Raw genomic sequence first — 27,829 nt, forward strand, 5'->3', positions numbered from 1 at the left:
AAGCAGCTACACAAGTATTTTTCCCTGCCTTAAAAATAAAATGAGAGGAAGTAAGTGCAAAAGTCTGTGAAATTTCAAACATATTTTATATAATATATGTATTAATGATATTGTATAATGATATAATGATATAGTCTGTAAAATATTTGAGACTTTGCTTCAGTAGTTTGCAATACCTGAGCCATGTCATCCTAATTATCTTAGTGATATCAATCTAAGACAAGGGTAGGCAAACTTCTGTAAAAGGCCAGACAGGAAATATTTTTAGCTTTGAGGGCCATATCCTCTTTGTCACAGCTACTCAACTCTGTCCTTATATGCAAAAACAGCCATAGATGATATATAAACAAATGAGTGTGGCTGTGTTCCAATAAAACTTTGTTTTCAAAAACAGGTGATGGGTCAGATTTGGCCCATGAGCCATCGTTTGCTGGAACCTAATCTAAGGGAAAGAGTGCCCACCGCAGCAGGTATTTCATGTTAGTGAATTTTGAGATCAGTAGCCACTCAGAGGCATGTATTTAAAAACAATATTAATGCTGTGTTTATTTTCACTTTACCTCCTTAATTTTAGGGGACCTGATCTTGCCATTGTTCCACATTAACTGAACGAGGTATTGAAAACTGTGGTTAGCTAAGGCTTACGATATTTAACGTTGCTATGAAAGTGGTGCATACCTGATTCCAGCTATTTGATTCATTAATATATTGAAATATGACTTGGAAGACAAGCTTCCAATGTACGTCATGTATGTATGCAATTCCATATGTACACACGTGTAATTACGTACATACACACATGTAATTACATACATACATAACAATGTATGTAACACACCAACTATGTAACTTAGGTGGTGACAAAAGTTTTAAAAGATCACATAGACTAAAAATGTGTGAATATATGCCTTGCTTTGAGCTATGTCAAATCCTTTTGCTAAATATTTTTGCAAAGTAGGGGGTAAATTATTTTACGTATGTTTATTTAAGGAAAATGGATTTTTTTAATAATTTAAAATGTTTCAAATGGGTCTTAAAAAGAAAAAAACCAGTTGTCTGCCAGAGGGATTTTTGTTAATTATTAACTGAATCATAAATTTAATTAAATTAGCACTGAAATTAGTCAAGGTCAACTTTATAACTCAAATCATATAAATAACCTTCCTTGTTCCTTTGAAATACTCATTGTAATTGTACTCAATTTAAAAGTTACATTTCAAAGTCCACGTAATTTAATGTCGTTTTGTTCTTGTTTTTCAAACACTTGTTAAACCAAGTGTCTATAGAAGCACGTTCTACGGCTAAAATTCTAAATGCACTATTATTAGCATAGAGGTGGAATCAGTAAATAGTGGGTTATACTCTGGAGACAGATTTGATAAATTTTTAGACTTCTCTGAATTAACCTTTGTTTTGTGGTCAGTTAAATTAAATATTGATTAAGGAAATTCAGTTAGGGCAGCTTCAGCATCTCTCTCCTTCACTGGCCCCTCAGTACGCTGCCTTGGACATCTGGGAGGCTGTGCTGACTCTGGGGAAGGCACGTCGTCGGTTGTTGTGGTCTGGACAGGACGATGGACCAGGGTCTTGGAATCATTATTAAGAATATTTATCAGATTGAGGAGAGATGGGGACTTGAATTAGTGTTCTATTGCTCTGGTAGCAAATTACCACTTACTCAGTGGCTTAGAATGATGCGAATTTATTATCTTAAAGTTCTGCAAGTTAAAAGTCTAACACAGTTCTCACTTGGCTAAAAGCAAATTGTTAGCAGAGCTGTGTTCCTTCTGCAGGCTCTAGGGGACAATCTGTTTCCTGGTCTTTTCCAGCTTCTAGAGCTGCCACATTCCTTACCTCATGGCCCCTTCCATGAGCCAGCAACATCGCGTTTCTCTCTGACCCCAGCCACAAAAGGTTCTCTTCTTTTAAGGACTCACGTGATTAGATTGGGTCCCCCGGATAATCCAGAATGATCTCCCCGTATCTAAGTCCATAATCACATCTGCAAAGTCCCTTTTGCCACGTATGTAACATATTCATGGGTTCCAGGGATAAGGATGTATACATTTTAGGGGAGCCATTATTCTGTCGACCACAGACCTGAATTCAGTGTATTGTCTGCACTTCTGTCTTCACTGACCATCTTCTCACTCTTCAGCGTCTTGTGTTTTGGCATCCGTTTCTGTCTCAGTCCACTTTAAACATTTCTCTTCTCAGTTCTCAACTTCTTCAACCTTCCGTTAGCATGCAGTCCCCTTGATCCCTTTTTTCTGCTGAGAACAGTATTGCTGTGTCGGCTAGCCAGGTGGCCTTGGTTCAAATGCTGACAGTGCCACTTAGTGTGACCTTTGGTAAGTAACTATCTCTGTACCTCAATTTTCTCATCTGTAAAATGGAGATAAAGAACGTGCATGTATCACATATGATTGATGTGATGAATAAATGAGTTAATGTTTATCACTCTTAGAACAATGCCTGACACAGCGTAAACCCTCAACAAATGCTAACTGTTGTTGCTGTGATTTTGCTTACTCACCTTCTAGAAGTTCCCTCAAGATTTTATCTGTGATCTCTTTTCTCTTCTCCAGAAATTCCAGCCAGAAACCTCTCCAAACTCCACACCTCTATTTATGGCAGTGCTGGGTGAACATTTATTTATTTAGTTAGTTTTTATTTTTTGGTGAAGAAGACTGGCCCTGAGCTAACACCTGTTGCCAATCTTCATCTTTTTTGCTTGAGGAAGATTGTTGCTGAGCTAACGTCTGTGGCAGTCTTCTTCTATTTTTTTGTATGTGGGTCACTGCCACAGCATGGCTTGATGTTAACCCCAGGCAGCTGAAGTGGAGCACACAAACTTAACCACTACTCACCAGGCCGGCCCCTGGGTGAATATTTTATTTTGATGTCCTGTGGGGGCCAGAGACCCACCCTACCCAAAGCCGAACCCAACACCTTGCCTATCAAAATAGTCCACCTGTGTTTTTCATTTGTTACTGTCTTCAGATCCAAAGTCACTTTTGATTCTCTCCTCTCTCTCACCCCTAAACGTCAAAAAAGGTTATCAAATTCTACAGAATTTACTTTTTTTTTTTTTGAGGAAGATTAGCCCTGAGCTAACATCTGCTGCCAATCGTCCTCTTTTTGCTGAGGAAGACTGGCCCTGAGCTAACATCTGTGCCCATCTTCCTCTACTTTATATGTGGGTCGCCTACCACAGCATGGCTTGACAAGCAGTGCCATATCTGCACCCGGGATCCAAACTGGTGAACCCCTGGCCACCAAAGTGGAATGTGTGAACTTAACCACTGTGCCACCAGGCCAGCCCCTACAGAATGTACTTTTAATCTGTCTCTTTAATCTGCATCCCTCATGGTGCTGCTCTGATCCAGGCTCCTGTGACTGTTACCTTGATCTATTGTCCCAGTTGAAGCAGAGCACTCTTCTTAAATCCCTGCTCTGATCGTGTTGTACCCCACTCTGGGCTCACATATCTTCAGTGAGTCCCCATTGCCTTAAAATAAGGATTATACTCAGTGCAGCGTTCAAGGCTCTTCACAAATTCTCTAAAACTTTTAAAATTTCATACAAAAGTAAGTTGTCCTTGCCATTACTTTTAGTCTAAACAGCCAATGTTACTGCTCAGACATCTTAAACATGCCAGAAACTGGACATGCTTCCTATCCTGAATTCACTCTGTTCTCTCATACTGTCATGTCTTTGTTGCCAAGAATCTTCTTTCCCTCCAGTTCTGCCTATTAGAAACTTACCCAGCTGTCCAGGCTCAGTGTCAATACTGTCCTTCTTGTGAAGCCTTCCCTGATAGCCTTCCCCACAACTGTCCAAGTCAAGGGTGGGCAAACTACAGCCCATGGACCAAATCCGGCCCACTGCCTGGTTTTGTGAGTAAAGTTTTATTGGAATTCATCCACACTCATTCATTTATGTCTTGTCTATGGCTGCTTTTGGGCTACGCTAGCAGAGTGGAGTAATTTCACGAGAGATCATATGGCCTGCAAAGCCAAAAATACTTTCTGGCCCTTCACAGGGAAGGTGTGCTGACCCCTTTGTCCTGTTGGAGCATACATGGTCTGAATGGTACCTCCCTTGTGGACCTTTCACGTCTCTCTTCGTTAGTTACTTCTGCATATCTTTTTTTCCTTGTAAGAACACAGATTCTGCCTTCATCATCCTTGTTTCTGTCACTGGAGCCTAGCAGGGTGTAGGCCTCAGTAGTTGTCTGTAGAAATAAATTATTCTGTAAAAAAAAAAAAAAAAAAGTTTAAATTTTACTCACTGGCCTAGATGACTAAAATCTTATATAAAACACTGTTCCTTTTTAGGGGGTTAGTGGTTATCATTTAATGTTACTGGTAATAAGGCATTTTGTGTTTCATTTCTAGAAACATTTTATTGACTGCCCAGGTAAGTTACAAAGTTGAGTCCGAGGATCTTAAGGAATAATGTTCTTATGTGATTTAAGTTGCTCACTTGTGATACCATTTAATAAGTGGTTCCACTGAAATTTAGGATTGAAGTGTACACTCTTGCGCAATGTGTGGGTTTCACCATGTGATAGAATCCTAGTTTCTCTTGAGCTATTTTTGTTGCCTACTCCTAGTTGTATGTGCCTGGAGTGTGATAACATTTGATCATGCTACACTCTTACGAAAAATGCCAGATAGTTAAATTAGTTTCAGAAAAACCAGAGATACCTCACTGGCTTCTGAAGGAGAGACCAAATGACCTTAATTTTTTTTTTAATCCAGAAAGTATCACTATCTCCTCTGGGTTACATTAGATGCCCTTTCTCTTTGCTCCTTTAGTGCTGGGGGACGCCTCCTCTGTCAGATTGAGCTCCATGAGTACAAGGACTCTGTCCTTTAATCTCTGTATCCTCAGTGCTTGGCACAGAGTAAGGTCTTAACAAATGTTTGTTAAATGAATGAATCAATAAACAATTGAAGATCTCAAAAAGAACTCTTTCCTAAGGTAGTAACTTTAAACCCTATACTTATAATTGCCTACTTTCCATCTTGTGCACATCCTTAAATACTACCTATCACAATGATCTCTTATGATGTTTTATATCCATCTGTGCATGTTTGGATGGGGGAAGTAATTGTGCCTAAGTCCATAGAACACAAGGAAAACCCTTAAACTTTAATGAGATGACAAGAAATCCATAGCCTTTCTCTCAGTGTTTCCCTGAATGAGAATATAGAGATTTGGTATAAATTAAATATCACAGAATGAGGCAAAGTGAGAAATCCAGAATTTAGATAGGTCTTCAGAGTACTGAGAAAAAAAAGATACAAAATGAGAAAATCTTGGTGAATAAAGGTAAAAGATAGCAAACATGAAGTTTTTGAGAACTAATTCTAAGGAAGTTTTCAGTGATATTGTTGATTTATGAGGAAGTAGAACCATTAACTTAAAATTGAAAGGGATGGATTTCGAAAACTCTTTCAAGGTTCAGGTAGGAAACAGAATTCCAATAACTAAATTGATTTTAATAAAGGGACTTATGCTGTAAAAGGAGTGAATAGGTTAAGGTAGTTAACAAGAGATGGTAAGCACCTAGGGTCTAGCAGCAGTGGGGAGCTTTCATTCTGCCCAAAGAGACAAGGGTAATATTAGAGCCTGGCTGGAGTGGGAGCCATGGGAAGGGGCCTCCCGAAGGAGTAGGCTTGTAGAGGGCTTTCAGAAGTGTTGAAGCAGGGAGGGAGCAGGGCGGAAGTAACTCAACTTCTCATTCCTCCTACTCTCCAGCTCCTGCTGGTGCCTCCCGTTAGCTGAAGCCAACTGGACACCTGTGAAGGAACCTGGTGATACAGTCTGTGGGAGTCAGCTTCCCAGTGCACCGAACAGGGTGGTGAAGGGTAGAGAATGAACTTCAGATGAGAGGAGGCCAACAAAACACCAGCACAGAGAGGATCTCCAACCTTTTGGTTTACAAATGAAAATGAGGCCCAAGTTGGGGAAATGAAAGCCTTGGAAATCCATCCCTTTCAACTTGAACACTCAATAGTTCTATACCCTCATAAATGAGTTCAGATGACAAAGGCAGTCAAGAAGCTTTGACTGAATGAGTGAATGGAAGAATGAATGAATTTGAGCATTTTCCTGTCTTAAAATCCTTTTCACCAACATGTTTGCTGCATAGCATTCTAACATGAGTGGACCATAATTTATTTAACTATTCCCCTATTAACAGGTATTTTTCTAGTTTCCAATATCAGTATTAATAATGATTATAGATATAGTGTCAGTATTATAATTATAATGCCAAGTACTATTATTGAGTGCTTATCACGTCAGGCATCATGTATGTGAACACACATACTCTTTTAGCCCTTATCACAAATCTTTGAGGCATTAATTTAAACTCTTATTTCACAAAAGAAAAAATTGAGGCTAACTTTATAAGTTAATCATAATTCACCAAGTCTCACAGCTACTAGAAGTAGAGCCAGAATATGCACCAATATCTGTTCAACACAAAAGCCCATCTTTCTACTGCTTCCTTACGTTACAAAAAATTCTGAATGGAACATCTTTGCACATAAGAGTTAGTATGTCTGCTAATTTCCTTAGGATAGTGTTCTAGGAGTGGAATTATGGGTCTGAGGATATAATCCTATTTTTAAGTAGTAAGAAATAACATTTAGTTGTGATTTGAAGTGTATTAAATATCTGTAGGTGGAAACATTCTTATTTGGGAGTGAACTTTCTAGAGTTTTGTCAAATTGCCTGATTGCAAATGGGGAGGTAGCAATGTCTGAGAGCCCCTATCTCATCATGTTCTCACCAACGGTGAATAGCATCATTTTTTAAGAGTCTTAAATCACTCTTTATGAAGAAAAAAATTTCAGATGGGTAATTTTTTCTGTTTTTAACGACAGGCAGGTGGGGGTGGGAAAAAAAGTGGAAAGACCTAAGGTGTTTAAGGCTCTCTGGATAAATTGCTAACCTGATCCCCACCCCCATGCTTCTTGCCCCAAGCCTACCTGCTTCAAAGGTCTTGGCTACCATCCCAGTGACTAAACAAACACTTTCTAGACGAAATCAATGTAACAAATTTGTAGAATTTGAGAAGAAATGAAGAGTTCAGTTGATGTCCCATTCCCCTGCTATGTTCCACACTTGTCCCTCTGTCCCTCAGTTCTTTTCTAGAAGTATTTATATTAGTATCTACTATGAACCATGCATTATGATCAGCATTAAATGAGACACAGTCTCAGTCCCTCATTTGGGGGACAGGTAAGTAGACAATTACAATGCAGGTGAAGGAGCTTTGACATAGCTATGTACCAGGTGCTAACAGAGTACAGGGAAGGGACATGTCAACTTAGGGAAGTAGGGGTGAGTGGCTATGTAGGTGGTTGGAGATAATGAGATTTCTTCAGAAGGGTGATGAATGAGCTGATTGTAGAAGAATGTGTTGGCTTGGGGATCGGAAGAACAACATTTCAGGCAAGAAGGAGGATGCTTTATTTGTGAACTCACCACTTATGACCAAACTGTAACCACTAACACTGTTTCATTTCTACATTATGGAGGCCATTATTGAGGCTGTGTTTGTCAAGTCTGCTGGGTACCAACAACCCCAAATCTCAGTAGGTCACATCCAGAAACAGTTGCCTTTTTGCTCAGATGTCCTCGAGGCAGCTGGTGTTTGACTGATCTTGGCTGGGAGCTGGCTCCGGGCTACAAGTCGGGTTTGAGTCTGTTCTGTGTGTCTCATTCTGGGGCCCATGGCTACTTGGGATATGTGCTTGTCATGGTGACGGCAGAAGTGCCATAGACCAAGCCAAAACTAGTCAAGCAATTTCACATCTCTGCTTAAATCATGTCCATTAACATCCCCTTGGCTGAAGCAAGTCATGATGCCCAAGTCCAAGATCAGCGGAGCAAGGAATACACTTTCCATCTCTGTGGAGAAGTACTGATTAGTCATATGGCAGACAGAAGGTATGAAGAATTGGGGACAATAATCTAATCTGACATTGGGTTTTCCTGAAATGAAGTCCTTCTAGTAGAATCCTGTAGCAGTGGAAAAAAGGAGACTCTAAATCAGCCCCAGCTGCAGGAGAGAAAGAAGCTACAGAAAGGCTGTAAAGAACCTAGAGGTGGATTTGAAGGAGAAAACCCCCGTAATTTATCTCTAGCACATTATTTGAATTCAAGTAATGTTGGTTAAACATTCCTATAGGCTCTTATCCTTTCTGACTCTGTAAATTCTTCATATAGACACTGAGCCAAAAGTTAAGCCTGGGTGATGTTATTTCTTGTCCTTAGCATTTTGGTCTGTTTCCAAAGTGCTTGAATGCCAAGTTAATGTAGCTTTAGACAGACAACTGTCCCAAAATTATGAATAACAGCAACTTGGCAGGAAGTTCTTCCTGGTTTGATGTGTTGATACTGCCAGATTTGTGTAACATGCTGATGCCAATCCATCAAACAGCCTGTCAAGATGCAGGAGGACCAAACAGAAGGAGGCATGACACATCCAAGGACCTCGTATGATGGAGGAAGGTTGGGCTGTAGCAAATCCTCTCATCAGGCTTATTGAGATGAAAGACTGCTCTCGCTTCAGGCCTCTGGAGGACTCATATGTGGTTTACATCTTAACATTTGTGGCTACTCCCTAGGATGCACCCACATCCAGTTACCCGCCATTTCTGAGGCTTTTCTCTGCAGAATCTGTTTGCTCTGGGTCTACCTGAGCTCACCTCACTGAGCTAGCACAAATTCTGTCCCCTCTAATGGGAATATGTCTAAGCTAATGACAAGTGGGGTGCACCCTTTGCCATGTGCAATCCTAGAGTGTTCGAGTCTTTTTTATCCCTAGGACATAGAAGGGTATCAGCCTATTTAATAAACATTTTGTAAAATGTTTTTTGAGCCAAATAAGACAGGTTATTAGAAAAGCTCCAGAAAGTTTGGGGGAGTAAATCGAGGCCTGAGATGAGCCAGAATTTTCATCTCCATTCTTGTCAGTGTTCTGGGGTGGGGGCGGGGGAAGCGCTGGATTTGTTCTCCACTTTGTAGTTAAATCTGAGTAAAAGTGAAAACCAGAAATAAATATCCCTTTCCACAGATGATTTTTTTTCTTAAGTAGGAATAGGTGAGTCTTATGTTTTGCTCATGGTGGTGACATTCAAAACATAGTTTTTCGTTAATTTGAAAAGTAATTTATCTAAGAAATGACAAGAAGAGTGATGCAACACATAGATGTTATGGCTGGAAGTTGTAAAACATTGACAGAACTACAAGTGTTCCTATGGCACAGAGCTCTTCTGAATCACAGGAATGACATTTAGCTGAAATCAAATCCCTCTACATAGGCACATTTCTACCATGCGACACAGCCAGAACTAGTGTACCTTGGAAGTGAGCCAGAAAGAAAGAGCTCCAAAGAATTTTATTTTATTAAGAAAAATACTTATATTTTAGATAGAACTTTTGAGAAATCAAGAAAATATATGAGGAGCTTAAAAAATCTGAGCATTGTTTTCTGTTATGAGACTATTAAACACTTATTGTGTTTCTGTGGACTCATTGAATTTCTCAGGAGAAAACTCAGACCAAGTGCAAAAATTTCGAGGGCTTGAAATTTAGGAGGCAAGAACAAAGTGGGAATGACTTTGGGAGCTGACCACACAAAGATGAGAGCTGGAGATGTGGCGTGCTGAGGGTTACTTGGGGAGAAGATGTACAGAAAGAGAAGACCAAAGTCAAAATCTTGGGAAAAGTCCATGTGCTAATCTCCAGAGCCTGTGAATGTGACCTATTTGAAAAAAGAGTTTGGAGACATGATTAAGTTAGGGTCTTGAGATGAGGAGGTTATCCTTTATTATCCAGGTGGGCCCTAAATGCCATCCCAAATGTCCTTATAAGAGAGAGGGAGATAGACACAAACACGGAGAAGGAGGTGATAAGACTGGAAACAGGGATTGGAGTGATGTGGTCCCAAGGCAAAGAACGCCAAGGAATGCTGGGACCTCTGAGATGCTGAAAGAGGCAGGGAACAGATTTTACCCCCAGAGCTTCTAGGGGAAGGACAGCTCTTCCAACATCTTGATTTCAGACTTCTGGCCTCCAGAACTGTGAGATAAATTTCAGTTGTTTCAAGCTACCAGAGTTGTGGTAATTTGTTACAGCAGCCCTAAGAAACCAATACCCCACCTTAGGGAACAGGAGAGGAAAGAGGGTTTGAAGTTAAGAGAGGTAGCAAGAAGCTTAAGTGTCATGGAAACCAAAGAAAGAGTTCAAAAGCAGATGAGCAGAGGCAATGGTGTTAAACCCTAGGGCCTAAGGGGTAGAATGAAGAGTGAGGGGAAGTCGTTGATATGATAGAGGTAATGATGGCAGCTAACTTGTACCAAGAACCTACTTTGTGCCAGGCACTGTCATAAGCACTTTATAAGTATTCATTCTCACAACTCTGTGAGGTATAAATTGTTATTATCCCCATTTTACAAGTGAGGAAACTGAGGTTCAAAAAGAATAACTTGCAGTAAGTAAAATAGGTAATAAATGGCGTGGCCAAGAATCGAACCCAGAAACCCTGACTCTAGCACCCACATCTTCACCACACACTCTACTTCCCTCTCCTCATCCCTAAAGCTGTGTGTCTCTCAAGGTTCTGACTTTGGTCTTTGATAAGTAAGGTAAGGTCTCAAGAGGAAAATGTATTTTTTTAAAATATATTTTGAGGTAAAAAAAAAAAATCTATTTGAAGATTAGAATCTACATCACCGGGGCTCCATCTTCTCCCCTGAGTTGGAGAGGAAGCTGCCTGCTGAAGCTGAGGGAAGGAGCAAGTTTCAGGCCTCAAGGAGTCCAGGGAAGATGATGAGGGTGTGATGAAACAGGAAGCGCTACATTAAAAATGTGTTGCACAGGTGAGCATGCTCAGTGTCTTGTCCTTGACTGGCTCTTGACGCTGTGCTCTGCCTATGCCCAAGGAGTCTTGGCACCTTTTAAAATGCAGCATGCAGGGGGAGAAGGCAGTGAAGGGAGATTGTCATCTCATACCTTGTTATAGAATGTACTTTGTTCAGAGTTGAGGAAGGAATCAGAGAAGTACACAATATGATCCTTGCCCTTAGAGACTCTTGAGCTAGTTGGGCATTGCATGGTAAGGGCTTATTGCAATTGGAGTGTTGACTGTGAGCCAGGGACCTGTCAGGCCTTTAAAGGGAAGGTATAGTTTCTGATGGTTCTTACTAAGGTGTTTGCTAGCTGGTTAAGAACCAGGAAGGACGTTTCTGCATGGATGGAAAAGTGGGGAAAAAAGACAGCTCTACAAGCGTTTAGGTCAAAGGAGTGCCAGCATGCTATACCTCCCAGCTGCACCTTGGTAGATTGTAAACCTTCCAACGCCACCTTGTTAAATTATTCAGAACCACTACAGACTTAAAACAATTAGCCTATGTATTGGTATTTAATTCATCAGGCTACATGCTATAGTGGAAAAGAGTAGACTTAAAATTTCAGTTACTCAGTTGTGTGGCTTTGGACAACTTCACCTCTTGAGCCTCAGGTTTCCCATCTGTAAAATGTAGATACCAATTCTCTGTCTTTTAGGGTTGTGGTGAGGCATTAATGGGATAATGATCAATATCTAGCGCAGTACCTGGAATTTAACAGATAATCAGTGTCAACATTTTTTCCAAAATAATTAAGAACAAATTAGATGAAGCAATTTGTTGACTGACAATTCGTTTTTGAAGACGTGATTACTGAATCTTCTATAAATGTTAGCTTTTCATATGTCTGGAGTATATTTGCTGTCTTGTGTACTATTTATTTACATATTTTTCTCCCCTGTGCACTTAGCCATTGTGTAGAGAGAGCTCTGATGGGCCAGGCCCTTTATTTGTACCTCTGAGGACTCTTAATTCTTGGAGGACCCAGATGGATTTGTTCAGGCATTAGGATTCCTCCCAAATTCCCCTGTAGCATGCCCATCTTCCTCATGTCCATCCTCTCCTGGTAATACTCCTAAATCCTTTTTTATTTTTAGCATTTTCCCCATGATCTACATTGTTATATTTTTTCAAACATGGAATTTGACAATTTCAACTACCTATGTCATTTGTTTACACCATGTAATTTTTATTCTCATTTCTGTCATTTTGTGCTTCCTGGAGAGGAGTTAGACAAGGACTACAAGTGCCATGCTGAGTCACAATCCTGGTCCCTTCAGCTCAATAATCCTCTTCAAAAGGGACAAGAAGAAATGTTCTTGGGAGAGTGGTCTATTTCATATTTGCAGACTGAGACTGCATGTACCATCTAATATTGACTTAAAACATCTTTCCAAGCCCCTTCATCTGTCACCTGAAAATCTTTATGCTTCTCCATGTAAAATCTCCATTCTTCTGGAGTCTTGATGGGTCTACAGATACTCATTTTGCACCTCTAGAAATGTGGAGCATACAGTGGTGGTATGGAGCATGATGCTGTGGAAGAACACCAAGTTGACGCTGAGGAGCTCATCCTGCCCATATGGAGAGACACCTAGGAATAGAAGGCTCACATTTGCCTGGGCACCTGAGCATCAGAGTAGGGCATGTATTGCTTGGGGAAGGCTGCCACGCTATTCCCAAGGGGCCACCCAGCATGACAGGCGAATTTCCCAAGAAACAAGGGTGAATTTCCCAAGAACAAGGCTCAGGCTCACAGCACGTGGGCTTAGAAACCAGATCTTAGGGACAGACTCATACTAAGCAACTCATGAGGAGGTAGATGTGTAGGAGACCAGGACGTCAGTTTGTTAGCCCACTCTGAGACCCTTGTCCTGCTGGGTAGACGAGAGCACTAATGTGATTACTCTCTGCCTGTCCTGGAAGCCAAATTCTAGTCTGAAGCTTGTCTGGTGAGAGCTGTCAGAACCAGGACGGTTAAGTGGATAAAGAGAAGTAAAGTTGTGTGTCAGGACTGTCTGCCTGGGCAGCTGGAACTTTGAGGCTGTTGCCTGGATGGGCACTGCTCGTGTTTGTCTCTATTATACTGATTTTTTGTTTGTGTTTTGTTTTTATGCTTCCTAGGGTGACCAAACCTTATTCTGATTTGAGTTACCCTTTCTTAAAATTAGGTGGACTCGACAAAGTAGCCCAGGTTATCTCCTTTTTTTCTTCTCCTCTTGGGGAAATTTAGGGTGACTCTTCATACTTCTGACAAGGATTCATGACTATTGATTTACAGTTGACCTCTGAGCAGGCTTTTTATTTCCCTCATGTCTGGGTTTTTAGTAGACTTCTCGCCATAGCCTTCCACTACTAGTAATATGTAAACCTATTGTTCTACCCTGCCAGGCTCAGTCTCCTCATCTGTATAAGACACCAGATTAATTAGCTAACCACTAAGGCAGCTTCCAACTCTAAATTTCTACCTTCAAGTTTCAAGAGATTCTTCTTAATAAAAAATTTGTGATTTGGTGAAGTTTGGCTTTCCCTTATCACATGGCATGATTCCTGACCAAGTCCCCTGGCTGGTTTGCATTACATAAGGCTAAGACTTTTCCTTGCCTTTTTTTTAAAGACCACATCTGGATTTGAGCTTTCATAAGTTTAAATTCCAGCTCTGTACTCACAGGGCTTTTTTTTTTTTGTATAAATTATATCACCTTTCATATTTCATTGAGGTTTCTAAAATGATTTTCTAATTCTCTTTTCCATCAGTAATTTATTAGTTGGAATTCTTCTGTGGTAAAGAACTTTGTCATCAAGTATTTGGTTATGTTGAAATACAGTTATAAAGGAAAACCAGGATAAATGCTTGCTTCTTTCCCTTTATCAATTTTCTGAGTAATGATTGGTATTTCAGCAACCTTCAATGGTGATCAATGAGTGTTTTTTTAATATATCTTTTGAACTCAAAATTTTGTAATATCGTTCATATGTATTGGTAAGTATAATCCATATTGATATAACAGATGTAAGTCAATACAGTCAATATTGTTGGTAAGATTGACATCATGTCCCAGATTTGCTTTAAACTATTCTGGCGCCTAAAAACCAAACCAACATCAAAGAGAGCAGGATACATGAAGATTGGAAAAAATTTTGTTTCAGCTTTATGGAAAAATATTGATATTTGTTGAATCTGGGTGGTGGGTACATGGGAGTCATTATAATACCATTCTTTTTGCTTTTGGTATATTTAAAATTTTCCCAGATAACCACTTGGCTATGAGGCTGGCCCTTAAGTTTGCGCACACTGCTTCAGCGGCCTGGGGTTTCCCCGGTTCAGATCCTGGGCATAGACATGGCACCGCTCGTCAGACCACGTTGAAGGGGCATCCCACATGCCACAGCTAGAAGGACCCATGACTAAAATATACAAATACATACTGGGGGGATTTGGGGAGAAAAAAAGCAGAAAAAAAATTGACAACAGTTGTTAGCTCGGGTGCCAATCTTTAAAAAAAAAAAAAATTCCCAGATAAAGAGAGAAGTTTATGGCAATACAAACCTACCTCAAGAAACAAGAAAATCTCAAACAATCTAACATTACATCTAAAGGAACTAGAAAAAAGAACAATCAAAGTCCCAAATCAATAGACAGAAGGAAATAATAAAAATCAGAGTGGAGATAAATGAAATAGAGACCAAAAAGACAATGGAAAAGATCAGTGAAACTAAGAACTTTTTCTTTGAAAGATAAACAAAATTGACAAACATTTAGCCAGACTCAGTAAGAAAAAAAGACTCAAAGTCAGAAACAAAAGAGGAGAAATTACATTAGATAGCACAGAAATGCAAAGGATCATGAGAAAATACTATGAAAAGCTCTACAACAACAAATTGAATAATCTAGAAGAAATGGACAAATTCTTAGAATTATGTAACCTTCCAAAATTGAATCAAGAAGAAAGAGAATCTTAATAGACCAATCACTATTAAGGTGATTGAAATAGTAATCAAACACCTCCCAAAAAATGAAAGTCTGGTACCAGATGGCTTCCCCAGTGAATTCTACCAAAAATTCAAATATTCAATACCTATCCTTCCCAAACTCTTCCAAAAAATTAAAGAGGAGGGGACTCGTCCTAACTCATTCTATGAGGCTGACATTACTCTGACACCAAAACCAGACAAGGACAACACAAAAAAAGAAAATTACAGGCTAGTATTGTTGATGAACATAGATGAGAAAATCTTCAACCAAATATTAGCAAATTGAATACAGCAATACATCAAAAGGATCATACAACACGATCAAGTGGGGTTTATTTCAGGGATGCAGGGATGGTTCAAAATCTGCAAATCAATCAACATGATACACCACATTAAAAAAATGAATAAAAATCACAAGATCATCCCAATAGATAGAAAGCACTTGACAAGATTCAGCATCCATTTGTGATAAAAACTGTCAGTAAAATGGTTATAGAAGGAAAGCACCTCGACATAATAAAGGCCATACATGACAAACCCACAGCTAACATCATACTCAACGGTAAAAAACTGAAAGCTATCCCTCTAAGAACAGGAACAAGACAAGGGTGTGCACTTTTGACACTCCTATTCAACATAGTACTGGAAGTCTTAGCCAGAGCAATTAGGCAAGAAAAAGAAATGAAATGGATCCAAGTTGGAAAGGAAGAAGTAAAACTGTCACTATTTGCAGATGACATGATTTTATATGTAGAAAACCCTAAAGAATCCACCAAAAAACTACTAGAAGTAATAAATGAATACAGTTGACTTGCAGGGTACAACATCAACATACAAAAACCACTTTCATTTCCATATGCTAACAACAAAATACCAGAAAGAGAAATCAAGAATACAATTCCATTTACAATTGCAACAAAAATAAAATACCTAGGAATAAATTTAACCAAGGAGGTGGAAGACCTTTATGCTGAAAACTATAAAACATTCTTGAAAGAAATGGAAGAAAAGACAAGGAAATGGAAAGATATTACATGCTTGTGGATTGGACGATTAACACAGTTCAAATCCCCACACTTCCTAAAGCAATCTACAGACTCAGTGTAATCCCTATCAAAGTTCCAACAACATTCTTCGTGGAAATAGAACAAAGAATCCTAAATTTATATGGAACAACAAAAGACTGAATAGCAAAAGCCATCCTGAGAAAAATGAACAAAGCTGGAGGTATCACACTCTCTGATTTCAAAATATACCATAAAGCTATAGTAACCAAAATAGCATGGTACTGGCACAAAAACAGACACACAGATCAACGGAACAGAATCAAGAGCCCAGAAATAAAACCATGCATCTATAGACAGCTAATTTCCCACAGGAAGCCAAGAACATACAATTGAGAAAGGAAAGTCTCTTCAATAAAAGGTGTTGGGAAAATGGACAGCTACATGCAAAAAATGAAAGTGGACCATGATCTTATACCATATACAAAAAATGAACTCAAAATGAATTAAAGACTTGAATGTAAGACCTGACACCATAAAATTTCTAGAAAAAAACATAGGCAGTATACTCTTTGACATTGGTCTTAGTAGTATCTTTGTGAATATTATGTTTCCTCAGGCAAGGGAAACAAAAGAATAAATAAACAAATTGGATTACATCTAACTAAAAAGCTTCTGCACAGCAAAGGAATCCAAGAAAACAAAGAGGCAGCCTAACAATTGGGAGGAGATATTTGCAAATCATATATCTGATAAGAGGTTAATATCCAATGTATATAAAGAATGCATACAACTCAACAACAAAAAACCAAACAACACTATCAGAAAATGGGCAGGGGATCTGATCAGATGTTTTTCCAAACAAGATATAGAGATGGCCGACAGGCACATGAAAAGATGTTCAACATCACTAATTGTTGAGGAAATGCAAAACAAAACCACAATGAGATATCACCTCATGCCCATCAGAATGGCTGTTATTAAAAAGGTGAAAAATAACGGTGTTGGAGAGGATGTAGAGAAAAAGGAACCATTTACACTACTGTAGGAATCTAAACTGGTGCAGCCACTGTGGAAAACAGTATGGAGATTTCCTCAAAAAGTTAAAAATAGAACTGACATATGATCCAGCTATTCCACTTCTGGGTATTTATCCAAAGAACACAAAAACAGTAATTCAAAAATATGCTTGCACCACTATGTTCATTGCAGCATTAGTCACAATACCCACGACTTGGAAATCAACGGATGAATGGATAAAGGAGATGTGGTCTATATATACAATGGAATACTACTCAGCTATAAAAAAGGTGCAATCTTGCCACTCGTGACAACATGGATGGACCTTGAGGATATTATGCTAAGGAAAATAAGTCAGATGAAGAAAGATAAATACTGTATGGTTTCACTCGTGTGGAGCATAAGAAGACAACAATAACAGACAAACACACAGACACAGAGAATAGATTTGTGGTTACCAGAGAAGAAGGGGGGAGGGGAGGGGGCAAAAGGAGTAAATGGGCACATTCAAAATTTAAATTAAAAAACTCTAAAAATGTACAGAATTCTAAAGTTAGCAGAAGTGTAAATCTGAGTTCAGTCTTTAACTCTGGCCTATACATGAATCCTGTGGAGAAAGTTCCTTGATTTTTATTGAAATTCCAGATGCCCCAGCGATAGTTCCTAATCCTCATAGCCCCTGACAACAGCATGCCAAATATATGCATACTTTTCCAGGGTTTTTGGAAGGATTTTAATATCTGTCTTTGTTGGATTTCTGTTCATAAAACTTTCATACCTGAGGATCTCCACTTTTGAATGAAGTAATGTTCAGTAAATAGTGTAATGTAAAAATCAATTGGTATCACAATTCTAGCATCACTAGCATTCCTTAAGAATTTGAAACATAGTTGCTTATGCTCTCTTAATTTCATGCCAGAAGATAATTGGCATTTTAGCCATTCTGAACTGGATTCTTCAATATAATGGTGCTATTTCTCATTCCAGGTTTAAGTTTATCTATTCATGGGGCTGAAAAGCGTTTGCAAATTCATCAACGGCGAAGTGTGGCAAGCCACCCAGTGTCACGTCGCCTGCCTGTGGTCAGGCATTCCTCACTCCCACCAGGCAGAAGGTCAATAAAAATGGAGGCAAGCTCTTCTGGAATCACTAATGGGAAAACCAAAGTCTTCCACCCAGGTAATGCATGGGGAAAGTTCAACAGGGACCCATTTTAGCAGAACCTAATACAGACTGCATTATATTTTTATTATCTAATTATGCCATACTTCTAGTTAAGCTTGATTTTTCAGATAGTCTTGTTTCTTTCCCTCTCTTTGCTTCAGTCAATGGTAAATGTCACCAGGACCAATAAGACGAGAGAGAGGTTGATGTTGCTGAAAAGATTAAGGCTACATTCCACCTACAGTGGTAGAATCTAAATGAAAATCCCAGTGAATAAACTTCCTTAGTTCAACAGAGTTTGTTGTATAATAAAACAAAATAGAGATTTGGCCATTTTCTTGATAATATGCCCAGGGATAAAGTCAAGCTGAAAATGCCCACTTTTGAAGCCTGAGTTATCCAACTTGATTTGCCTACATCCTCCTAAGATTAAGGGAGAAGACTAGAGTCATATTACGTTTCAAGGCACTGAGAAGAATTTTAACATCTTAAAAATGTTAAAATGAGTCTATATCAAAGCAGGCAATTCCAACTGAAAGGTTTTATTTGCTTGTTTGGATGAGAAGCTCATTTAAGTATTCATTCATTCATTTATTCAACAAATTTACTGAGTGACTACTATATACCAGACATCGTTTTGGGTGCTGAGGAAACATGAATGAACAAGGCAACGTTCCTGTCCATCTGACTCACAGAAATATTGGATTGTGAGGGAATTCAGAAGTCCTTTAGTATAATTCTCAACTGATCCTGATTCCTCTGTGTAAAGTCCTGGCAAGTGGCCACCCAGCCCCAACTAAAGCCAAGCCTCCACCTCTAGCTGCACTATCCTCTCTCTCTCTCTCACTTGATAACCTTATTTCCTAATCTCACTGAGAATTCCAGGGTATTGGGCATGAATTACTGTAGGTCCCTAACTCTCCATCTCTAAGTGTATCTCTGTTTACTCCCATTCTTTCTCCTTTTCCTCCAGTTTTCAGAACATGAGAATCCTTCGAGTATCTTTGAACAAACCTTCACTTGTGGCCTTGGCCCACCTCCTCTCTTGAACCTTGCTCAGGAGAATGTGTGGCTTCAGTCTCTTCTCTCTTCTCCATCCCTTACTGCTGGCTCTTTCCCCTGAGTCTATGAAAAAGGTTCAAGCATCTCTTATTCTAATCATCTTCATTTGACACAGTATCCTTTTCTCTCTTCTGCCACTTTTTCCTCCTTCCTTCTAAGCCAAACTTCTGAAAGAATAATCTACTCTTGTTTGCTCTGCTCTCTCTCTTCCCAGCCACTCTTCCATCCAACACAATCTAGTTTCTAGCTCCTGCACTCCATCACAGCTGTTCTTGAGGCCCTTAGTGACCTCCTTTTGTCACAAAATGGTGAGTAGCAGACTCTTCTGATGCACGAGACCAGGATGGACCACCACCATGTTCCAAAATGCTGTTTCCTGACTTCTAGGATGATCTTTCTTGATTCTCCTCTTCTCTCACAGATGACATTCCTGGTTTCCCAATCTCCATCATCTCCCTCTTCCTCCTGCTTCCTGTCCCAGTACATCCTTTACGCCAAATCCAGAATGATTCATCTCCACCCCAATCATGTCATTCACTTTGCTTCTCCTACTGGTTATAGGGTTAAGTTCAAACCTATTAGCATGTTAGAAACAAATTCCCTTTGTGAGCTATCCTTTACTGCTTCTTGTACTTCACTTCTTGCCCCTTTCTGCCTTAAACTTTATACGCTAGTGTGTCAGTTAGGGTTCAACCAGAAAAGCAGAACCAGTAGAAGATGTATACTGAGATTTAGTACAAGGAATTGGCTTCCATGATTGTAAGAATTGTCTAAGCAAGTCTGAAATCCATAGAGCAGACTATCTGGAAGGACAGGCTGGAACTCTTGGGCACAGCTAAAGTGCTGTCCACAGGTGGAATTTCTTCTTCAAGGAAGCCTCAGCTCTGCTTTTAAGGCCTTTCAACTGATTTAATAAGGCCCACTCAGATTATCTAGGAAAATCTCCCTTACTTAAGGTTAACTGATTATGGACTTTAATCACATCTACAAAACACCTTCACAGCAATACCTAGCTTAGTGTTCACTGAGCAACCGGGGACTATAGTCTAGCCACGTTGGCAGAGCAACTAGACCATCACATCTAATCAGACTGACTTGCTTGCAGCTCCCCAGACACATGATGTTATTTCCTAACCTTTATTCATGCTGCTCTCTCTAGGATGCCCTGGTTTTGTTCCATTATCTTTTAACATTTTGAAATTACCTGTCCATCTCTCTACTGCAAGGTCTTCAAGGGCAGAGATCCTGGATTATTTATCTGTGTACCCCCCCCCCCCCCAAATATTTGTAGGATAGGAGTGAACTGAATCTTCATTAGCTGTTTTTCAGACTATTATAACAGCTTTATTTCTTAAAATTTTTTCCAGATTTAATGGAGTATAATTGACAAATTTCAATAGCTTTCGAATTGCTCTACCTATTTTTCTTTCAACAAATATTTATTGAGGGCCTATTAGGTTGCCAGGTGCTCTTCAAGTACTTGGAATATATCAGTGAATGAAATAGACAACGGTTTCTGCCCTCAGAGAGTTCACATACTAATTGGGGGAGGCAGACAATGCATAAACATAATAAACAGATGAATTATATAGTGTTTAGGAAGAAGGATAAGTATTATGGGTTAAAAAAGGTAAGGTTATCAAGTGGAAGGATTATATGTTGCACTTTTAAATAAGGTGGCTAGGGTAGGCCACATTGTGGAGGAGATATGTGATGAGAGAGCCATGTAGATGGGCAAGTTCATTCCAGCAGAGGGATAGCCAGTGGACAGGCCCTAAGATAGGAATGAGTCTGGCAGTTTGAAGAATTACACAGTGGCCCCTGAGCCTGAAGTGAGGGGGAAACATCAGGTCAGAGAGGTCAGTGGGACCAGACAGGGCAGGGCCTTGTAGGCCATTGTAAGGACATTAGGCCCTGTGTAAAATGGGAGCTCTTATAGGGTTTTGAGCAGGAGAATTCCATGATCTGACTTATATTTTAACAGAACCACTTTGGCTATTGTTTGAAAATAGACTATAGATGGAGAGGGTAAAAGGAGAAAAAGAAGATAGGAGGCCACTGTAACAATCCTATTGAGAGAGGATGGTAGCTCTGACTAGGGGTGGAAGAAGTGGTGGTGAGAATTTGAATTCTGCAAGTATTTTAAAGTTGGTCCAACAAGACTTCCCAATGGATTGAATGTGGGGAAAGAGAGAAAGAAGAACTAAGGATGACTCTGAAGTTTTTGGCCTGATTAAATTAGGCTGGTATCAACCTGGATGGAGAAGGCTACAGAGGAAGCATATTTGGTGGGTTTGAGGGCAGACATGGGGCCAAGATGAGAAGTCTGATTGCAAACATGATAATATTGAGAATTGGTGAAATCACATGGATGGTGGGATAAACATGTTTGGAGTTTGAGAGATTAGTCTGGGAAGGAGATACAAAATTGACTGTTGTTGACATGTAAATAGTCTTTAAAGCTGCGAGATGGAACAAGATGACCAAAGGAAGAAGGATAGATGGAGAAGAGGAGAGGATTAATGGCTGAAATCTGGCACATTCCAATAGTAAAGGTAAGAGAAAACATGAACCCTAGCAAAGAAGATCAAGAAAGAATGACCAGCAAGGATGGAGAGAAACCAGAAATTACATGTCTTGGAAGTTAAGTAAAGAAAGTTTATCAAGAAGTGAAGAGTGATTATCTAGGTTAAGTGCTGCTGAAAGTCAAGTAAGATGAGGACTAAGAGCTGGCCATTGATTTTAGTAAAGTGGAGATTGATGGTTATTTTGTTAAGAGCAGTTTTGGTGAAGTGGTGGAGATGAAATGCTGATTGAAGTGGGTTTAAGAGAGAATGGAAGGATATGAATTGGATGCTGTGAATATAGACAACTTTTTAAAAGCAGTTTTGCTGTGAAGGCTACTGAAGAAATAGGGCAGCAGCTGGAGGAGAAGTAAGGTCAAGAGAGAGTTTCTTTTCAAAATAGCAAATCTCCAGCAGATAATTCATGATGTTCGGGAGAGGGGAGAATTCATGATGTGAGCATCAGTGAGAGAAATGAGAGCTATGCACAACAGAATCATGAAGAGTTTATCTGTGATAACAGATGGGAAGGGAGAGTATGTGGCTGTTAGCAGTGTGAGGAGAGTCTAAGCAGTTCTTTTCCCACTGTTGTCACTTTTATCTGTAAAGTGAGAAGCAAGGTCATCACTGAGAATGAGAATGGAGTCAAGTTGAAAGACAGAGATGGTATGATGATATGATGGCATGGACAGGGGAAATATGATTGCTAGCCCACATTGAAAGCTAATTTGAGATTCATGGTCATGAAATTAGAGTAGGACAAATCACCATGGTTAATTTAGCCTCTTTAGCTACCTGAGTGAAGACAAAATAGATGGAGAGTTTGATTTAGTCCGGATTGTGATTTTTGCGGAGAGAGGGAATCAAAGGTGCATTAGAGGGAATGATTATAACAATCAATTATGTAATTTAAGCTTGGCAAAGAAGAGGATGAAGCCATCAAGGGAGTAAGGAACAGTGGAAAGTTGATAAAATCAATTGGTTGAAGGTTTCAGAGAGGTTGAAAGGGTGTAGAGTTTAGGGTAATGGGAGGAAGAACTGGAAATATAAGAGATGCTTGTGAGAATAGAATGCATGGCACTGATATTACAGAGGAGGGTGCTGTTATTAGTAAAGACAAGGTCTAGACTAGGGCATGCAATAAGTGGCTGTAATAGGGTAGAGGGCAATTAATTAAGGAGATTTGAGGAGAGAATTAATTCTCAGAAGCAGGAGTTTGGGAAAGATCATCTCCAAAGGTGTTAAAATTGTCAAGGATTGAATAGTTTGGGGGAAGGTGATAATAAGCCAGGAGTTAACCTCATCAGGGAATGAGGGAGCATGATGTGGGAGGCAGCAGGTGAGCACAGCGATAAAGGATAGAAGGTGATATACTGTAACAACCTGAGATTCAAGGCTGGAGGTATTTAGGGAAGTGGGAAGAACAATGGTCTGAAGGTAGCATTAAGACTCAAGGAAGATACCTCCTTCTCTAGATCCATTGGTATCACGGCTTTGGGAGAAAAATAGTATCATAGGAAAGAGCCAGAGGGAAGTGGTGACCTCTGGGAAGAGCCATGCTGTCATTAGAGCAAGAAGAGAAAGGGAACAATCAGAGAAAAGAGTGATAATGGGAAGAGAATTCTGGAGGGCCAAGTGGAAGGGCTTTGGATGCTGGGGAATTGCCTTCAATGGCTCTCTTTAATTATTTTTCCAGACTACCCCAAAGTTCTCCTCCAAAGAAGTTGATTAATAGTATCCCTCTTCTGCTTAAAAACTTTTATGCTGTCCAGAAGAATGTGCAGCCTTGTGAGCCCAGTGTTTCAAGCCCTCTACAATTTAACCTCGCCCTACGTTCCCTGGCTTATCTTCTTTGATACTCCCTAAGCTACTTTGTTCTACTTTAACCATCTACAGCTCTTTACTATTTCTCAAGTAGGCTTTTACTCTTCCATTTTTCTGCCATTGCTCAAGCTCCTCCCGCCTTTTGGAATGCCCTTTCCCCCAGTAAATCTCTATCTAACCCTTCTCCTTCCTCAAAATGTAACTGAAATTCCACTTCCTCCCAAAAGCCTTTCTAGATCCCACTGGTCAGAACTGACCTCCCACTTTCCAGTAGAACTTGGAAGCCTTATCCACCTGTAGTTAGATTTTATAGCTCTCCTGGAAGGTAGGAATTATATTCAATTTGTTTTTGTATTCTCCATCTCCCCTAGCCCCACACATTATTCAGAGTAGGTTCTCACTGAAAGATTATGTGCTGTTTGTTGAAATCTATTCCACCTACTGAATATAGGTTTGCATTCTGAAATTATATAGAGTAAGTCTAATTCTTTTTTCAAATGACAATCCTTTAATTGTTCAAAAACTCATCCTGAGCTATTTGCCAATGGAAACATTTCCTAGTTTCTTCAGTGCTTCCTTCAGTGATGTGGTTTTCAGATTCTTTACCATCCTACCGACTTTGCTGTTAGAAAACAGTCTTATTTCATTACTCCCCCTTTGAAAATACAGTGGCCAGAATTGCATAGAATATTTTGTTCATGTCTGACCCAGGCAGAGTAGAGTCAGCCTTTGTCAAGGTGTTTCCTAATGGTGTAATATCAGCATGGGATAATTTAGCATATCTCAAGTCACTGCTCTCACCTTAAAAACACATCACTACATTTACCTATCATAATTTTATCATAGGTTCTGAATTCTACTTGTATTGGCTATTGGTTGAAAATATAAATAAAGCCAATTCTTTAGCACAGAATTATAATTAAGGAAAACTATATTAAACAAATTACAATTAGAAATATGTTTTTAAATATCTCTCTCTATATATAAAACATTATTCTGCAACATAGCATGTGGTTTCAATTCCATCCTTTTATTTTTAGTATGCTTCTACTGATGCATCATAGCTCTCTGTTGGGAGATTACAGAAGAGTTCTCAAATTAAGTTTCTCATTTGTAGTGAGTCATAGATCTTAGAAGCAGCCTGGATATTTTAGCCATATTGAGTCCTATTAAGTCATCCATCTACTTTTTACAAAGTTAATAATCCCAATTCCCAAAGTGCTCTCTAAAAGTCCACTCAGACTGGTTGTTAAGTATGAAAAGAAAGAGCAAGAGAGACTTGTAGATCTTCCGTTGCCATCTGCCCTGAGCAATTTCAGGTCACTTATCCCCCTTTGAGTTTACAAACATTTCTGAGTACCCACTATGTACTAACAAATATTTATTTGGAAGATACCTCTTCGGGGCTGGAATAGTGTAGAACCCTCTTACACATGGACCTTAGGTAGCTCAGAGTCATGTCCAAAGAGATGATCAGTCAGGGTTCCTTGGTTATAAACAATTAAAACCAGTTATTTAATCCAAGCAAAGAAGGAATTTTAATTTGAAGGATATGGATAGAAAGCCTGGAGAACCAGCCTTGGGAAAAGAAACAGAAACTAAGAAAAGAACTAATTGACTATCTGAAATAAATGAACCATTACAATTTTTATTAATTTTGCATCATTTGGCTCAAGTTTTGAAGACCTCAGAGGGTGGCCATACGCCTTTCCTTTGATAGGGTGGAGGGTGATGAGAGAAAGGATAGGACAAAAGAGGACCTATCTTTTCAGCTTTTATAATAGGAGGGTAGGACCTCTTGGTTTCTCCTCCCACTTGGCCTGCACACAGTGTGGGAAAGCACTTCCCCACAAGGAAATAGAGGTGATGTTAGAAAAGGGAAAAGTATACAGAAGAATGTCCACTACAGGGACCTATACCTAACATGCTATAATAGAAGTCAAACCGTATTAAGGGCTGAACAGAGATATAAATAAAGTTATGAGAACCTTCTTACTGGGAAAAATTTAAGAAGGATTCAAAAGGCAAATGTTTACAAATTGGGCTTTGAAGGTCAACTAGGATTTTAACAGGAGGATGGAGGTGTGGCCAGCCAGATATAGAAAAGAGCACAACAATAAAGACAGTGGTTGTGAATGCAAGCTTTGATGTTAAGTGTTGAAAACCCAGGTATGTTACCTGATAGCTATGCAGACTTGGGAAGATTCTCTGAATCTGTTTCCTCATCAGCAAAAGGAGGGTATTAATACCTCTGTTATGGTGTTAGAGTTGCTAGATGAAATACATGTCTCCCAGATGAATTTCAGATAAACAACGAATACTTTTTGAGTGTAAGTAGGTCCCAAATATTGTGTGGGGCACACTTATAATAAAAAAAAAGTATTCGTTTCTTTGAAATTAAAATTTAACTGGGTTCCCTGTATTTTTTGTGTTTTATATCTGGCAACCCTAAATAGTATTGTTATGGCCATTAAATAAATTCATTCATGTAAAATGCCCAATAAGATCCTTGACACATAGTAGGTGGTCAGTAATAAATCGTAGCCATCATTTTTGTTGTCACCATCATGGACAAATGAGAAGCCTGAAAGTGCATATGTCCCAGAGTCACTTCTAGCTCACTCATTGCACCATGGAGCAGTTTCCAAATAAACTTGTGCCAGAATACCAATAAGATGGCCTCTCGTTACACTGTACTCAGGCAGGAGCCATTCACCTTCACCTTATATTTGTATGGTTTCTCTTCCCTTCTGATTGTTTCAGATGTTTCTCTTGTGTATCAATTTCATTTTGACCTTATCCTTTAGCTACTCATAGTTAATATTATCTTCTAATCCTCTTTATAGGCCAATAATAAAAGTATTAAATGGCGCCAGACTTAGAACTACAATTTAAGGGCCAAGAGCGGAGTACACTGAAGCATTGATTGCAATTTTTTTAGTTTGAAACTGTAAAGCTTTGTGAGTATAGATCAAATTATTCCAGTTTAATGACTATGTCATATAAAATCAATTAGAGCCTTCTGAAATCTAAAATATTCTCTTGCTTTTCCTTTAACTCTTAGGCCCATCATACAGTCCTAGAAGAATGCCATTAGTCACAGAAATGTCCTTTATTCTCTTGTAAAATTTGTAAAATGATGTTTTGCTGATATGTCTCATTATCTTCTCAAGTAATTTTTCACACAATTCCTGTTACCTCCCTTTTAAAACTTAAGTGGCTCTTTCCCCCTTCGTGCATGATTATTTTTCCTTTATGTAGAAATGGTATTTAAATGCTGGGATAAGTCAATTTCATAGAAGGGAAGCTTCAGGATTTTGTCGTTTCCAGTGAGCTAGAATGACTGTAGTGTTGCCTGTATATAGAGGTATAACTTGTTTGACGATAATAAAATTACACCTGCAATTTATTAAGTACTCTGCCGTATTCCCAACTTTAAGAACTGTTAAGCTATTTTGCATTTACTGTCGCATTTAATTCCCATAATATCCTCATGCTATTGTTGTTATTTTATGGATGGGGAAACTAAGGCACAGAGAAAGTGAAGTAACTTGCCCAAGAACATGTAGCCAGTAAGTGGTGGAGGGAAGATTCCGACTCGGGTGGTCTGATTCTCTCGTTCAATGTGCTGTGTTTTACCTTGTTATTCAAATAACTGGATAGTAATATTTCCTAGCAGTTAGTATAAAAGAGCCTTAGAAAATTTAAATTAAAAGTCCTGTAATAGTTTAAACCTTAGCATAAGAAGACTATATTGAAGAAGGGACCAGTAGTCTTCCATTGAAATAAATTTAATTACCTTAATGGATTATTATTTCTTTCTATACAGTTGTCTCTCACTGTCTGTGGGGGATTGGTTCCCGGACACCGCTCCCATACCAAAATCCACAGATGCTCCAGTCCCTTATATAAAATGGCAGAATAATTGCATATAACTTAGGCAAATCCTCCCTTATACTTTAAATCATCTCTAGATTATTTATAATACCTAGTACAATGTAAATGCTAGGTGAATAGTTGTTATACTATATTGCTTAGGGAATAATGACAAGAAAAAAGTCTGTACGTGTTCAGTATGGACTCACCCATTGTAGGCCCTTTGATCCAGAGTTGTTTGAATTTGTGGATGTGGAACCCACAGGTACAGAGGGCCGACTGCATAAGTGATGCTCCCCCGTGTAACTTCTTTTTCTGTTGTACTCTACATTAAACCTTTGTTTTTATCATTCTCTCTTTTACTGGTTCCAATATTATGAAACTTATTCTTGTTTCCTTGAATTTC

The 27,829-nt window shown here is 39.2% G+C and overlaps 1 protein-coding gene across 4 annotated transcripts in view; it reads left to right on the plus strand.

Moving 5' to 3' along the window:
- Window positions 1-27,829, plus strand: part of ANO4 (anoctamin 4) — a 380,754-nt gene that overhangs the window by 163,972 nt on the left and 188,953 nt on the right. For all 4 annotated transcript variants that reach the window (XM_070507139.1, XM_070507138.1, XM_070507140.1 and 1 more), the window contains one exon: window positions 17,921-18,112. In XM_070507139.1, the coding sequence (XP_070363240.1) occupies window positions 17,921-18,112 (192 nt within the window). The remainder of the gene's footprint in view (window positions 1-17,920; window positions 18,113-27,829) is intronic.

This window comes from Equus asinus, chromosome 4, assembly GCF_041296235.1.
Source record: "Equus asinus isolate D_3611 breed Donkey chromosome 4, EquAss-T2T_v2, whole genome shotgun sequence".
Lineage (NCBI taxonomy): Eukaryota > Metazoa > Chordata > Mammalia > Perissodactyla > Equidae > Equus > Equus asinus.